At 43.0% G+C, this 16127-nt stretch overlaps 1 protein-coding gene across 4 annotated transcripts; it reads left to right on the top strand.

Moving 5' to 3' along the window:
- The first annotated feature begins 771 nt into the window (after positions 1–771).
- LOC119366654 (O-acyltransferase WSD1-like) lies at positions 772–15370 on the top strand. 4 transcript variants are annotated; one of them, XM_037632428.1, is made up of 8 exons: positions 772–848; positions 1145–1431; positions 1659–2258; positions 5222–5288; positions 5398–5474; positions 5778–5993; positions 6098–6235; positions 14803–15370. In XM_037632428.1, the coding sequence occupies exons 2-8, from the start codon at positions 1174–1176 to the stop codon at positions 14968–14970; spliced, it is 1524 nt and encodes a 507-aa protein (XP_037488325.1). In that variant the 5' UTR covers positions 772–848; positions 1145–1173; the 3' UTR covers positions 14971–15370. The 4 variants fall into 4 exon arrangements, with proteins under 4 accessions (XP_037488325.1, XP_037488326.1, XP_037488324.1 ...); XM_037632429.1 differs by lacking the exon at positions 772–848 and having other exon boundaries at positions 1079–1431; positions 5901–5993; XM_037632427.1 differs by lacking the exon at positions 772–848 and having other exon boundaries at positions 1079–1431.
- The last annotated feature ends 757 nt before the right edge of the window (positions 15371–16127 follow it).

The following is a 16127-nucleotide window of genomic DNA, read 5'->3' as shown; positions in this document are numbered from 1 at the left end:
GATGTGCCCCCTCTTGGAACGTAAACCTTCCTGGGAGATGTTCTAGTTTCTATGTGGTCTTTGAGAAAACTTTTGCGAAGTTCTCTAAAGTTTTGACAACGCCATCCACGGGCCATATTATGACACCATGCTTGGTCCAGTCAATTTTAGGCTTCGCGTGAATTTTTTGAATTTAAACCACAGCCTCCCTGTTTTGTCAACTGCATAGGCTTCGTCCCCGTTATCTAGCCATTCCTATACTTCCGCTGCACATGGCCAAGGAACGTCCCAAAGGCCACACGTAGGAGTTTCCACCCATTTCATTACATGGTTTCAGAGCAAGTATAATAAGATGATGTAAGCGAGTTGTAAGGTTTTAAATATTGTATTATTTCTTAGTTGGAGGAGAGAGAACGGAAGCAGTCTACAGCCGACTGTAGCACGAGCTTCAAGAAGTTTTGTGAGAGTGAAAGGTGAGCCATATGTTGACAAAGTAGTACTTTTTTATAGCCAACTATTATACGTGTTAGATATTACATTGGCTGTAAATGAAATGACAACATGTTATAGCCACCAGCTACCTATATTATTAATCATGCTCTCATGGGCCACAGTACTACACATCTTAAATTTCTGGCATTAAATATCCTGAAAATGCACTAAATGCCCCAAACATGGCCAGGACCTTCATTGTGTCATGTAATTGTATCTTTTGAAAGTAGAAAAAGTTTGACGGCAAGTGAGGGATGGGGCAGTTAACAAACCCGCTGTGTCCCCTCTTGAAACGTAGATCCTTCATGGGAGATGGTCCGATATTATAAGCTGTCTCCGGGCGACGTTGGTTTGTCCTTGTGGGGTCCCTCGCTCAGGTCTTTGCCGAGTTCATTTTTTGCGAAAATCAGTAATGTTTTTTACTTTGGTAACTTTTGTATCTTTGTGGAGTTGTTTTTCCCCTGCATTGGGCGAACAGTTCTCATAGCCCAGTTTTCCCTGACCAGTACTGGGAAAATATTGCTCGTTTTGTGGATCGCATTATTTAAACGTGTTCGTAATCGACCGAGCGCTAGAAAGCACACACACGACAAACCATTGATGTCCTTATATATACCACATGCCTCCTGGACTATGGATAGCACCCACACTACTAATCAACTGTTTTGTACAGCGTCCAGCGAAAGGCTGTAAAGAAGGCAAATGAACGCTTCAAGTACCCTGCGAAAGCGGTCACTGTCGGTTCGCACGAGGAGCAATGGAGCAGCGTCGGCTGTGGAAGGGAGGACGGCGGATGACGACGCTGAGTCGCTTGGGGAACCGGTCAGCCCCTCCGCCAGGCTCGTTGAGGAGTACTTCATCGTTGTCGTCATAGGCCTCGGGGCGCCCATTAACCAATCCAGCGGCCGCGCGGGCATCGGTGCGACGATTGCATGCTACCCACGCTTTCACAGCATCCAGGTACTGGTGCTCCCTTCCGTTCGAAAATACTTATCATCAAAATGGATAAAAAATGGATAAAAGAGGATGTATATGGATGTATTTCAGTTCTAGATACATTTTTCTTATCCATTTTGATGATAAGTATTTTCAGACGGAGGGAGTACAAGGTTACATACTATATGGAAGTTGTTTTGAAACAAGGAGAACCGTATCTCATCTCGCTCACTGGTGTAACTTACGTGCAGGCGACAGACAAGGACGGTACTCTACGGTGGGTGAGGACAACGGTTGACCTGGACTACCACATCATCTTCCCCATGCTGGACACGGCGGCCGTGTTAGTCAACCCAGACCAGGCTGTGGAAGATTACGTGGCGTCTCTGTCCACTAAACCCATGGATCATTCCCGACCTATGTGGGAGTTCCACATCCTCGACTTCCCGACCTCCGAGGCCACCGCAACAGCCGTGATCCGCGTGCACCACTCCCTCAGCGATGGCACCTCCCTGCTCATGCTCCTATTGTCGAGCACGCGCAGCGCCGCCGATCCTTCCAAGCCGCCAGCTTTGCCACCGTTGCCGGCACGCACCGGTGCTATATACGTGCGTCCACGACCGCCAATGTCTGCCGGCTCGCTGGCCTTCGCCTTGTGGCTTTGGTCCTTCGTCCTGCTCGCTTGGCACACCATGTGGGACGCTGCAATCTTTATCTCGACCATACTATTTCGGAAAGATACACAGACGCTATTCTCATGTACGGACCATGGGAACCGTCGCCCCAACCGCATCGTGCACCGAAGTCTTAGCCTTGATGACGTCAAGTTCGTCAAGGATGCCATGAACTGCGTAAGAGTTATTTAAATTTTGGAATCCCAATTTGTTACTGACGCACATAGATTCTCTTTTTTTTTGCGGGTGACGCACATAGATTCTCTTGAAAGGCCGTACGAACCATAATTTGTATGGTGACTGAGCAAGCGAGTCTTGTTGCGATCTCCATACGTGCAATATCAGTGAGATTCCATCCCATAGTTTATTGGTAAAGAACTAGATCTATTAATATTTATTTTCTTTATTAGATTGAATAAGACATGATGTTTTTTATTTCAAATCCACGTTTGCAAGTGCCTAATTTTCTACTTATAGTTTATGTATGTTTTCCAAGACGATTACAAATTCTCTCGAAATTAAATGCAAACATTAGTAGTTCGTACTAATATTTGAACCTAGATGTCTTTGTTTTGTAACCATATTCTCGGTGGCTGTATTTCCCTCCATGTCGTGACTCGAATTTCTTTCTAGATAGCTATTCTTACTCTTATTGTGTAAGTCCACTAACCATCGATATAATTGGTATCAGTTATATAAGGTTGGCAACACAATATTTATTTCTCTCACTCGCTTTATCCCTCCTGCATTAATAAAATGTATATTAAAGACTTGAGATGGTTTCTCTATACTAATATTTTGTAAAGTACTATCTCTCTCGCCCGCACTTTCCTCCATTTTCGTATGAATTATCTCTCATTGTATATGTTGTTCTGCAATGACTTATACATTGCCATTTTTATAGTCAGAACATTATTGTGCTTTCCAGTATGATACATGTTTCACACAGAAATCACATTTCAATTCCTTTAACACGATGTCTTGCATGCATTAAAACCATTTCGCATGCACACATAGATTTTGATTCTTCAAAATATACCAAAACTCATGAACTAGTATAGACTTATTTTCCTGTATCATTGAACCCATTCATGTTGATAATCATGGGCATGCTTGGTTGTATAGTTAGAATTAGTACTTGACGTCACAATGATATGGAACAAAATATTATGTTGTTCCATATTTAGTATACATATAAATCTTTGTGGAATTCATTAGGTGCTTATGAAAACACCTTTTTTTTGAATTTTTCATTTTTTACTTTGTAGCCATCTTTCTCATTAGTTAGTATGTGTTGCATGGCATCCAACAAAAATAAATTGTTTTGCTTCTTTTCATTTCCGGGAATGTACAGGTTGTCCTACATTTAATCACATACAAATTAGACTACCTTTTAAGAAAAATATATTCTAAAGTTTCATTGAATTCGAAAATTCTTTTCTTAGTTCTGATTTTTTTAGTTAATTATATATTGTACAGCGATGTCTTTCTTGTTTAACTAAGCAGCCATACTGTCGGATAACTTCTTATGTTTGCATACACGTTAGTCCCTTCAAAAAAAATCAAACACGTTAGTTGTCTATCACATCATGAGTATTAGCACGTGTGTCAGGTTGAGTTTTTTTTCTCTCTAAGTATGAGTCGTCTCCTAATTCAGATGTACTCTTAAGTTTTGCCGATGTACGCACGCCTAACAGCATATGGACTCTTGACTTTCCGTCAACCGTGTTGCCATGATATGGCTGGCTTCTCTTGTGTCTCTTTTTAGATTATAGTAACCGGAACTTATTACGTGAGAGCACATACACGTTCGTGGCATGGTAAGTAAAGCTTGGACGTGCCTTTTTTATGCACAGGACCGTGATTCAACTTTGCCATCACAGATATATAATATACACGTGACAGACTTTCAAGGTGCAACACAATATCTATCTGTATGCAATATTTGTATGTAACATTATAGTTTTTCAATCTCAGCCGTTTACATGAAAAAATTGACAGTAGAAATAATTTAATCTGTGTGGACAACCGTGATGGCTTGTTTGACTTCTGTTTTAAATTGATGAAAGACGGAGAGAAAAAGATCGATGACCATGTCATTTCTTACTAAAAAATTGGTGGTACTCGCCACTTCCCATATGCCAGAATCTACAGAGTTAATAGTTGTAGGTATAGTAGCAAGCACATAAACACAAGTCGCTGGAGAGCTTGGTTGTTCATTATAATGTGAAAATGTTATTCACGACACAGGCACATACGAATACATATTCTGAAACTTAGAAAAAAGGATACACCTTTGCAGTTTTGAAAAATTATGAAACGAATCTTTGATATATATTTGGAACAAAACCTTAGCATGCTAACTTCCTATAAAACAATATAATCATTATTTTGCTGAAAAAACATATTTATTCGCGACCTGCATGAAAATCGCAAAATATATTCTATGGTTGAAGCAATAGAGCATGTACTGGAGCTCTCACTGCTGAGGGAATTGGTTGCAATTATTTCAATTGGATTTGGTTCTATGAAACATTAGTATTTGGTTTTAAAATGTGATATTTGAACATAGAATACATATAGTTTATTGTATATGGTTATTTTGTAGTTGCGGAATATTGATTTAATATAAGTACCATGCATGGTGGATGTTAAGGTGAGTCTTTCCTAATGCACGGTGGCAAGTTTAGTTAGCATAGTTACATCTTGAGAGTTGAGATAGTGGGTCATGCTACGATGGGTCTTTTCTCATGCCTGATGAGACTTTGAGTTCATGGTGAGAAAAATATATATAGTGGGGATCCCTTATTAGTTATATAGAATTAATTCAACCCAACATCACGAAATCACAATTGCTACACACATAAGTTCTTTCGTAGTAAGATGAGTTATTTAGGTTTAGAAGTTCCTAGACTGGAATATTTTGATCAACGTATTTGTTTCTCTTATGTCACATGGCCTCCAATATATTGTTCCGCATTGCCTAAAAATTGTTGTTGCTTTTATGTTTGTCACTACTAGAAGATACTAATTCATTTTGAAGGCTTCCACAGATTTTGTTTTCCCTTCTTGATTACCTGTTGCCCTCTTCCATGAAGTGTAACTCTGGTAATGATCTTTATGCTTGTTTGCTTGCACAGACAGTTAATGATGTGTTAGTTGGATGTACGGATGCTGCCCTATCACGATACTACTACCGGAAGTCGGGTGAGGAGATTATTACCAAACGCATTACCAAACGCTTGATACTAGTCTATTCCTAACTAATGTCACACTTCAATTTGACTCATTCCTTTTTAATCCTTCTCCATTTTAGGTGACAATAAAACTGGCAAGGAGATACGTCTACGATCGGTCCTTGTGGTTAATTTAAGGGCAACTACAGCCCTACACGTAAGTACTAGAAAAGAGAGACAACTACTGCCTCCATACATATATATTGGTATACGTACCTTGAGATTTAATTTTTCCATAGATAAGTACTGGCAATGATTTATGAGATGTATGCTATAACTATTATACAAATAAAATACTCGCTTTCAACTAAAAATTCCATGGAATAGTCTTTGTAGCATACACAGCATATATAGTTGTCATAACAAGTGGTTAAGGTAAACCTCAAAATACATATTAGGCCCTATACATAATTCACATGTTAGCTTGTGTTTTAAATACCATTCATACTATTATGGCCAGGAATGTGTTAGTATGATACAGTCTGCAAAGGGAAGTGATGTGAAATTGGGAAATCAACTTGGTTTCATCATCCTTCCAGTTCAGATAGCCATGCACCATGATCCACTCAATTTCATTCGCAAGGCTAAGAATACCGTGGATCGGAAGAAGAGCTCACTAGAAGTGGCATTCACACATGTTGCCGCAGAAGTCGTCCATAAAATATTTGGTCGAAAGGTACATATGAAAGAATTGATTATATTATTTTGAGTATAATATAAAAGAGTTGATTATATTATTTTGAGTATAATATATTTTATGTGTTGCAACTTGTGAAACAGGCAGGTGCTTATATCGTCGATCGTATGTTCTCCAATACAACTACGTTATTGTCAAACATGATAGGTCCAGTTGAACAGGTGGAGTTCTGTGGACACCCTGTTGTCTTTATTGCCCCTAGCCAGTACGGACTACCACAAGTAAGTTAGACAACACCGGAACTAAATAGATATAACAAATTAAATAAATGCAAACTATAATTTTATATATGCAGCCTGAACTATCAGAATCTAGATGATAACCCATGCAATGCTGTGATTATCAGTTGCAATATATTTCAATAAAATTTGGTTTATGAAATATTAATATTTGAATTAAAAATACGCAAACTAAAACTAAAAAATAATATTGCATTTGATTATTTTATATTTTACAAATATCTACGGGTATAAGTAGCAGAATATAGAGAAAAATATTTTCCATGCTTGTTCTGATTGGCCTTATATTAGGTGGCATGCACTGGTAGAAAAAGAGGCTTCCGTCCAGCCCCATTAGTCGCGAAACTGTAGGAACCGCGACTAATGAGGTCTTTAGTCGCGGTTCGGCAGACGAACCGCGACCAAAGGCCTGGGCCCAGGGCGCTCGGTGGCCAGCTGGTGCACGTGAGGGGCTTTAGTCGCGGTTGGCCAGGCCAACCGCGACTAAAGGTGCGCAAAGGCCTTTAGTCGCGGTTGTCCAGGCCAACCGCGACTAAAGCTCCTCCCCTATATATACCAGTTCAGCACACTCACTTAGCCATTTGGTGCCACTTCTCTTCACAAGCTTCACAAGGGGGTGTAGGTTTGCTTTTGGTTCCTCTTATGCACACAAGGTGTTTGATGAAATACCCTAAGAGGGTGAAACAAACATGATATGAAGTGTTGGAGCCACACTTGAGGTTCCTCATTTATTTTTTCCTCCTCGATCGCGGTTAGCAACTTGAACCTTTCATGCATGTGTGTCATTGATAAAATATGCATGTGTGCAGTTCATTGTTTAATTTATATTGTTTGTAGCTAGTTAGTTTAACAAATGCATGATGGTTAATTATATATTTTATATTATAATAATGCAGATGAATCAGCAATGGATGTACGGTAACCGACTCTCCGGCGAGTTCACTACGGGTTTGAAAGATTTCCTCGTAGTGGCTAATGCGAACAAGCAGGGGGGTTTTGTTATCTGTCCATGTGTTATCTGTAAGAATCAGAAGGGTTACTCTTCCTCAAGAGATGTTCACATGCATCTGCTTCGGCACGGTTTCATGCCAAGCTATAATTGTTGGACCAAGCATGGAGAAAGAGGGGTTATAATGGAAGAAGATGAAGAAGGGGATGATTTCATCGATGAAAGCTATCTTGCTCATTTCGGTGATACTTTCATGGAGGATGCTGAAGGTGAAGGGGAAGGTGAAGAAGAGGCACGTGATGATCCCGTTGATGATCTTGGTCGGACCATTGCTGATGCACGGAGACGCTGCGAAACTGAAAAGGAGAGGGAGAATTTGGATCGCATGTTCACAGAAAGGCGCTGTACCCCGGATGCGATGATGGTCTGAAAAAGCTGGGCTGCACACTGGATTTGCTGAAATAGAAGGCAGAGGCAGGTGTAGCTGACTCAGCATTTGAAAACTTGCTGAAAATGTTGAAGAATATGTTTCCAAAGGATAACGAGTTGCCCGCCAGTACGTACGAAGCAAAGAAGGTTGTCTGCCCTCTAGGTTTAGAGGTTCTGAAGATACATGCATGCATCAACGACTGCATCCTCTACCGCGGTGAATACGAGAATTTGAATGAATGCCCGGTATGCACTGCATTGCGTTATAAGATCAGAGGCGATGACCCTGGTGACGATGTTGAGGGCCAGAAACCCAGGAAGAGGGTTCCCGCCAAGGTGATGTGGTATGCTCCTATAATACCACGGTTGAAACGTCTGTTCAGGAACAAAGAGCATGCCAAGTTGTTGCGATGGCACAAAGAGGACCGTAAGTCGGACGGGGAGTTGAGACACACCGCAGATGGAACGCAATGGAGAAAGATCGACAGATGGTTCAAAGATTTTGCAGCTGATGCAAGGAACATAAGATTTGCTCTAAGTACGGATGGCATGAATCCTTTTGGCGAGCAGAGCTCCAGCCATAGCACCTGGCCCGTGACTCTATGCATCTACAACCTTCCTCCTTGGTTGTGCATGAAGCGGAAGTTCATTATGATGCCAGTGCTCATCCAAGGTCCGAAGCAACCCGGCAACAACATCGATGTGTACCTAAGGCCATTAGTTGATGAACTTTTACAGCTGTGGGGTGGTGTCCGTGTGTGGGATGAGCACAAACAAGAGGAATTTGACCTACGAGCGTTGCTTTTCGTAACCATCAACGATTGGCCTGCTCTTAGTAACCTTTCGGGACTGTCAAATAAGGGATACAATGCATGCACGCACTGCTTACATGAGACTGAAAGTGTACATTTGCCAAATTGTAAGAAGAACGTGTACCTTGGGCATCGTCGATTTCTTCCGAAAATTCATCCAGTAAGAAAGAAAGGCAAGCATTACAACGGCAAGGCAGATCACCGGCCGAAGCCTGCGGAACGCACTGGTGCTGAGGTATTTGATATGGTCAAGGATTTGAAAGTCATCTTTGGAAAGGGTCCTGGCGGACAATCAGTTCCGAAGGGAGCTGACGGGCACGCAGCCATTTGGAAGAAGAAATCTATATTCTGGGAGCTAGAATATTGGAAAGTCCTAGAAGTCCGCTCTGCAATCGACGTGATGCACGTTGCGAAGAATATTTGCGTGAACCTCCTAAGCTTCTTGGGCGTGTATGGGAAGACAAATGATACAAAGGAAGCACGGCAGGACCAGCAACGTTTGAAAGACCCTGATGACCGGCATCCGGAATGGTTTCAAGGTCGTGCCAGCTACGCTCTGACCAAAGAAGAGAAGGTCATCTTTTTTGAATGCCTGAGCAGTATGAAGGTCCCGTCTGGATTCTCGTCCAATATAAAGGGAATAATAAACATGGCGGAGAAAAAGTTCCAAAACCTGAAGTCTCACGACTGCCACGTGATTATGACGCAATTGCTTCCGATTGCTTTGAGGGGGCTCCTGCCGGAAAATGTTCGAGTAGCCATTGTGAAGCTATGTGCATTCCTCAATGCAATCTCTCAGAAGGTAATCAATCCAGAAGTTCTACCACGGTTACAGAACGATGTGATCGAATGCCTTGTCAGTTTCGAGTTGGTGTTCCCGCCATCCTTCTTCAATATTATGACGCACCTCCTGGTTCACCTAGTCGAAGAGATTTTCGTTCTCGGTCCTGTATTTCTACACAATATGTTCCCCTTCGAGAGGTTCATGGGAGTATTAAAGAAATATGTTCGTAACCGTGCTAGGCCAGAAGGAAGCATCGCCAAGGGCTATGGAAATGAGGAGGTAATTGAGTTTTGTGTTGACTTTGTTCCTGACCTTAAGCCGATTGGTCTTCCTCGATCGCGGCACGAGGGGAGACTAAGTGGAAAAGGCACGATCGGAAGGAAATCAACGATATGTATGGACGGCCATTCTCTGACTGAAGCACACCACACTGTACTGACCAATTCCAGCTTGGTGGCTCCGTACTTTGAGAAACACAAGAATATTTTATGCTCGGACAACCCGGGGAAGCCTGAATCTTGGATTAGGAAGGCCCACATGGAGACTTTCGGCAGTTGGTTGAGAAAACATTTAATGAATGACAATGATGTTGTAGATCAGCTGTACATGTTGGCCAAGACACCATCTTCGACTATAACGACTTTCCAACGGTACGAGATAAATGGGAATACATTTTACACGATCGCCCAAGATAAAAAGAGCACCAACCAAAACAGTGGTGTCCGCTTTGATGCAGCAACCGAGAATGGGCAAAAGGTCACATATTATGGTTACATAGAGGAGATATGGGAACTTGACTATGGACCCTCCTTTAAGGTCCCTTTGTTCCGGTGCAAATGGTTCAAGCTAACAGGAGGTGGGGTAAAGGTGGACCAGCAATACGGAATGACAATGGTGGATTTCAACAATCTTGGTTACCTTGACGAACCATTCGTCCTAGCGAAAGATGTCGCTCAGGTTTTCTATGTGAAGGACATGAGTAGCAAACCGAGGAAACGGAAAGATAAGAAAACGATCAGTGCATCATGCGATGATCCAAAGCGCCACATTGTTCTTTCAGGGAAAAGAAACATCGTGGGAGTGGAGGACAAGACAGACATGTCAGAAGATTATAATATGTTTGCTGAAATTCCGCCCTTCAAAGTGAACACCGACCCAAGCATTAAGTTAAATGATGAGGATGCTCCATGGATACGGCACAATCGTAAGCAAGCAGGGACACAAGGGAAGAAATGATGTGTAATAATTTATTGTATCAAACCTTTTGTCAAACCTTCGGCCGGATCGTCGAAACAATCGAGTACGTCGTCAAAGCGTGGCGCAACCAAGACGATGAAACAAGGAGAAACATGCACCATCGAGGTTGTCGACAGTGCAACCGGCAGGCCGCTGGAGCCCCGCAAGAACGCCACCAAGTTTGTCAGCCAATGCGGAGCCATTGTTAGAGACAACGTCTCGATCACCGTCCAGGAGTGGAATGAGCCAAAGAAGGCACGAATTGATGGTTTCACTTTTGTCGATAAGAGAACAAAAAAAGATTGCTTCAAGAAGCTTATGGAACATTTCGTTCTACCTCCGGAATACAACAAATTCGATGAGGAGGGTAACAAGATTGAGGAAAACAAGGAGAGGAGGAGGCTAGTCAAACAGTTCGCTCTTCATAAGATGGCCGACGCATTCTGGAAATTCAAGCAAAATCTAGCCCATGACTTTGTCAAGCAGAACAAGACTCCGGATTTCAAAGGACAATATGAGAAACTGAAACATGATTGGCCAGAATTTGTGAAGCAAAAGAAATCGGAGCAGTTCATTCAAATATCGAAAAAAATAAGGAAAATGCGGCTAAGAAGGAGTACAATCATGTTATGGGGCCAGGAGGGTATCGCATTTGGGTGCCTAGGTTGGAGAAGATGGAGAACGAGCTGAGGGCGCGAGGAATCCGTCCAGGTACGAAGGGATGGGACCCAAGGGCCAAAAGCTGGTGGTACGGGCATGGGGGAACGCTGAACCCGGAGACAGGGGAGTGTGTTTACCGGGGCAAATTAATTAAACCCACCCAAGCCCTTATTAACGCAATGAGGGATGCTCAACAGGGGAAGATCAAGTTCAACAGAGAGAACGACGCGCTGACAAAAGCCCTCGGGAATCCTGAACACGGAGGACGTGTACGAGGCATGGGGCACATTCCGTGGAAAATAGGGTTCCCCCAGAACGATGACCCGTACGGTTACAGAAGCCGTAAGAGAAAGATGGATCGGGAAGCAGATGTTGTGGCGCGGTTGGCATCGGAAATGGATGTGATGAAGAAAACCATGAGTGTACTAGTAGCCGAAAGAGATGCAGCTCGGGTGCAGCATGAAGATCATCCAGCGGATCTCGGAAGCCAGCAGCAGAGAAGTAGCGTGGCTTCCACGGAGGCCCCACCGGCTGGTGCAGATGCACCGACGATCGAAATTACTGCAGCGGAGCCTCTGGTGGTCCAAATTACTGCACCGGAGCCTCTGGTGGTCGAAATTACTTCACCGGAGCATCCTCGCTACCCCGTGGATGATATAAAGGAGATGAAAGAATGTCATCTGTATTATCCTATCGGGAACATGTCCATGAAGGTAGCCATCGGCAGTGCTTTACCATGTTTACCTGGAGCACTCCACCACAACAACCCCATTCAAGATGGCTATGCTCGTGTCACGGTGGAGGACATAGTCCAAGGGTTTGAGGACCTGGAGATTGACATTGCTACACCTGAAGGGGAGAAAAGACTTGGAGATGTCAAGCGCCATTTCATTCTATGGCAAAAGAAGTTTATCAAGTTTCCAGGCGAGGCGCCAAGGACAACAAGTCCACCCCCCTACGGTGGTGGTGGTGGCGGTGGCGGTGGTGGTGGTGGTGGTGGTGGTGGTGGTGGTGGTGGCGGTTCACCTACACCTCCGTCACGTCAGCCGACGCCGCCCCCCAGTCCACAACGTCCGGCGGGTGATCAGCCGCCGCCCCCCAGTCCTCGTCCGGCGGGTGATCAGACGCCGCCCCCCAATCCACCTCCGGCAAAGAAGCAGAAGCAGTCCTGGATTATTAACCCGGACCCTTATGTACCTAAGACCACAAAGGTACCGGAGCCATCACTGAAGCCTCTCCCCACAAGGCCTTGGGAACGTAGTGCCGAGGAAGTCGACGCGGCCTCGGCTGCTGATTTGGAGAAATGGAAGGCGGACTGCAAGAAGAAAAGAGAGCCCGAGCCCAAGCCAGTATTTTCTGATGAGCAAAAGAAGTGGGCTAAGTCATTTTTGAGCACACCGTCCCAAGCCGCGAAGAATCTGCCTAACGACTATGCACGTGAACTTCGCAGGCAGGCACTCATGTTCAAGGAGAACAAAGAGCGGGAGAAGGCCGAAAGTAAAAAAAGCGGGAAACAAGTTGCCCAGCTCGGGGAACAAAGTAAACAATCGATTGCCCCGCTTATATTGGAAGCCTTCTGTCCGGATGCCCCCGAGATCATACAAGCTGCGGCAGCACAGGGATTGACTGTAACGAGTGCCAGAGAACAAGCGGCCAACTTAGGTATTACTCTTCGTGAACTGTTAGGCCTTGATGAGGCGCCAGTGAAGGAGGTAGTAATTACATATGTCAAGAATGGGCCTCTCGTCGAGCCTGCGCAGGAAAAGGATCTACCTCCACAAATGAAAGGTCTGCTGAAATGGTACAAGGGTTACATAAAAAATAAAAACGCCAAAGAATATATTTATGCGGAAGTTAGACATGAGCATCACTTCAAACATTACTATGTACAAATTGAACTGAGTGAATTGTTCCAGCTTTTCAATCTGCGCGAGCTCGATAAATCTATCATCAGTTGCTATGTTCTGTAAGTGATTTATTAATTTCTACCCCATCTCGTTCATATTGCCTGCACTATATATATGTCCTAACTATATTGTTGTGTCCTCTATTATACATGCAGAATGAAGATTAAGGAATGCAGAGTAAGGAACATCCATGATGTTGGGTTCATTGACCCACACATCGTTAATGGACATGTGTTGGAGCGTTACCCCGCCGACGTGGAGGCAGACCTGTGGCAGTTTCTTACAAAGCAGGAACTCAAAAGTGATATTCTATTTCCTTACCATTTTGAGTGAGTGTTTCTGTCTTGAGCACATTCTCTTTTGTTTACTCCATGCATGGTATGTGGCCGGCTAATCGATGAGTTATGCATGACGTACTGTGCATGTATCGTGTCCGCAGGTTCCACTGGATTCTGCTAGTAATTAAAGTTAACACCTCAGAATGTCTCGTCCACGACTCTGTGAATATGGATCCAAAGCTTTGGGGCGGCATGAGAAGAATGCTGCAGAAGTAATTATTTTCATTCATTTGCGCTCTATATCGATCGGCCTATTTCGTTCATTTCCTAATATCAAGTAACTAATTAATAACTCTCTTGTTCATTTAATTTTCTTTGCCTCATAGGGTTTGGAGACGGTTCGTAGATACAAAGGTCGGTGAATTCAGAAAAGAGCTAGAATTCAAAATGTTAAAGGCTAAGAATGCTGGGGATATTCAGCCACCGGAGACCAATCTATGTGGATACTATGTCTGTGAGATGATCTGGAGATACACCTCTGAGCGGGTTCCGAGTGATACCAATGCTCAGAGGAATAACCTCCGGTGGATGCTTAGTCCAGAAGCTCGCTTCCGACCACTTCAAGAGGAACTAGCTGGATGGTTCAGCAGGGAAGTCCTCCATCCTAAAGGAGAACACTATTACGAGGACGTAGAACTTTATATGCATTAAATCATGTATGGAAACTTGTTCAAAATTGTATATGGTCATCCGATGATATTGAATATATATTGTATATTCCTCTTGAATTCTTTTTGGTTCTAATTTCAAATTTATTTGAAATTGTACATTCATATGCATGTATGTAGTACCGTAGAATATATGAAACTCCTTCAAAATTAAAATAAAGCACAAAAGAAATAAAACAATACAAATTAAACAGAAAACAGGTTTAGGGGGGGGCTAAAACCCTAAACCTGCGGCGGCCTTTAGTCGCGGTTGGCTAGAAGAACCGCGACTAAAGGTCCTCCGCCCCGACGGCCACCTGGCGCCCACGTGGACGGGCCTTTAGTCGCGGTTCTTAAGCAACCGCGACTAAAGGGGGGGGCCTTTAGTCGCGCCCGGTCTGTCGCGGTTGCGCAACCGCGACTAATGGCAGTTGCGAACCGCGACCAAAGGCCCTTTTTCCACCAGTGATGTGAGGTGAGATGGGAATCATGCATATTGAAATCAACTAATAAGGAAAAAATCACATGCATGTTTAGGTGGGTCTTTAACGAGATAACCAATGGTGATCTGTCATGTGTGCATTTTAAGATACACAAATGTAGTGGGGATCAACCATTTATATGTGTTGTACATGGTACTACGGACAAGTTTGCTAAAAATTAATTAAATTAGTTGGCCTAAAATTAATTATTCTAGCATGTGTAAGTGTATGTCTTTCCACCAAAGTTTGTACTTATGACAATGAAACACTTAACTTTTTATTACATTTGTCGTCTTTTTGTGTAGGCCATAAACGTTAACTTTAATAGTTACGTCAACACCGTCAGGGTGGTTCTAGCTGTGGACGAAACACAGTTTCCAGATTGTCACGAGCTTTTGGACGACTTTGTTGAATCTCTCAGAATTATTAAGGATGCAGCTGAAAAACATGGAAGCCATGACATGAAGGCATAACCGCATTATTATGTGCACCAAGTTATATGAGTGTCTGTTGTACACAATGCTTAAATAAATCTATAATAATGATGAAAAAATTTGAAGAAAATTTTGCAACATCGATACAACTTGCACGATCTACCTTACCATAAGAATTCATGTCCAAAAACATTTAAACTGCACATGGTAAGAATTCCTTATGTGAATAGTAGTTGAATTGTTCTCAGTTTTTAAGGTAGGATTTGTCTTTTTTACTTGCTGTGTGAATTAATTTTGGATTTGGATCTTGTGGAAAGGTATATACATATTACGTATGCGGATGTTCTCAAAGTTTTCTAAGAATAACCTAAAATTATTAATGGTTTTGAGTTATAAATACAATGCGAGTCATTTGGCTAAGTCACACAGTGTACCACATATTTCGATGACTATCTTTATTCATGTGCAATATAGTGTTATGTAATGCCCGGAGAATGCCTGTTGATATTTTTGTCAGTAATAGTGTCGGACCCAACGAAGATCAGAAGGAACTGATGTGCACACTACTACAAAAATGTGCTTTTAGTCGGTTACTCATTCTTCCCGTAAGCGTGCGCCGCTAACACTTAGTTCATCGGAGGAACTTTAAAAACTTCTCGAGTCATTCCCTGTGATATTCCCCTTTAATAACCACTTTGAATGATATATGTCTTGAAGGAGTCCCATAGATATACGCCTGACATGCTTCTTCTATTGAATCAGTTTTTGGCCCAGAACGTCTAGGGATGGCAATGGGTCGGGTTTGGGGCGGGTGGAGCTGGTCCAAATCCAACCCATGACCCATCTTCCTACCCTCTGCCCATCCACCAAGTTATCCATGGGCACAACTTGTGCCCATGCCCAAACCCGCTGGATACCCACATACCCATGGAGCTCCATGGGCATAGAAAAGTCAGCATGAAGCCTTCCCAAAGATAAAATTTGCTCATCAGCATTCACTCAAAAATGTCAACATAAGGTACATGCATAAGTAGGCAACAAGTAATATGATGAGTCCTTATGTGTGACATACCAGAGGTTGATTCTGCAGCATATAGATTATGGCACCAGTTGCATATTGCATGCCATTTCCCATTGATTCGTTCTTTCTATTATCACTGGCATATGGCCCCACATGTCATACGGGTATCCATTGG

The sequence above is a fragment of the Triticum dicoccoides genome, chromosome 2B, assembly GCF_002162155.2.
Source record: "Triticum dicoccoides isolate Atlit2015 ecotype Zavitan chromosome 2B, WEW_v2.0, whole genome shotgun sequence".
In the NCBI taxonomy this organism is placed as follows: Eukaryota; Viridiplantae; Streptophyta; class Magnoliopsida; order Poales; family Poaceae; genus Triticum; species Triticum dicoccoides.
The sequence above is the reverse complement of the archived record's forward strand: the minus strand, read 5'-3'. Positions and strand labels throughout refer to the sequence as shown.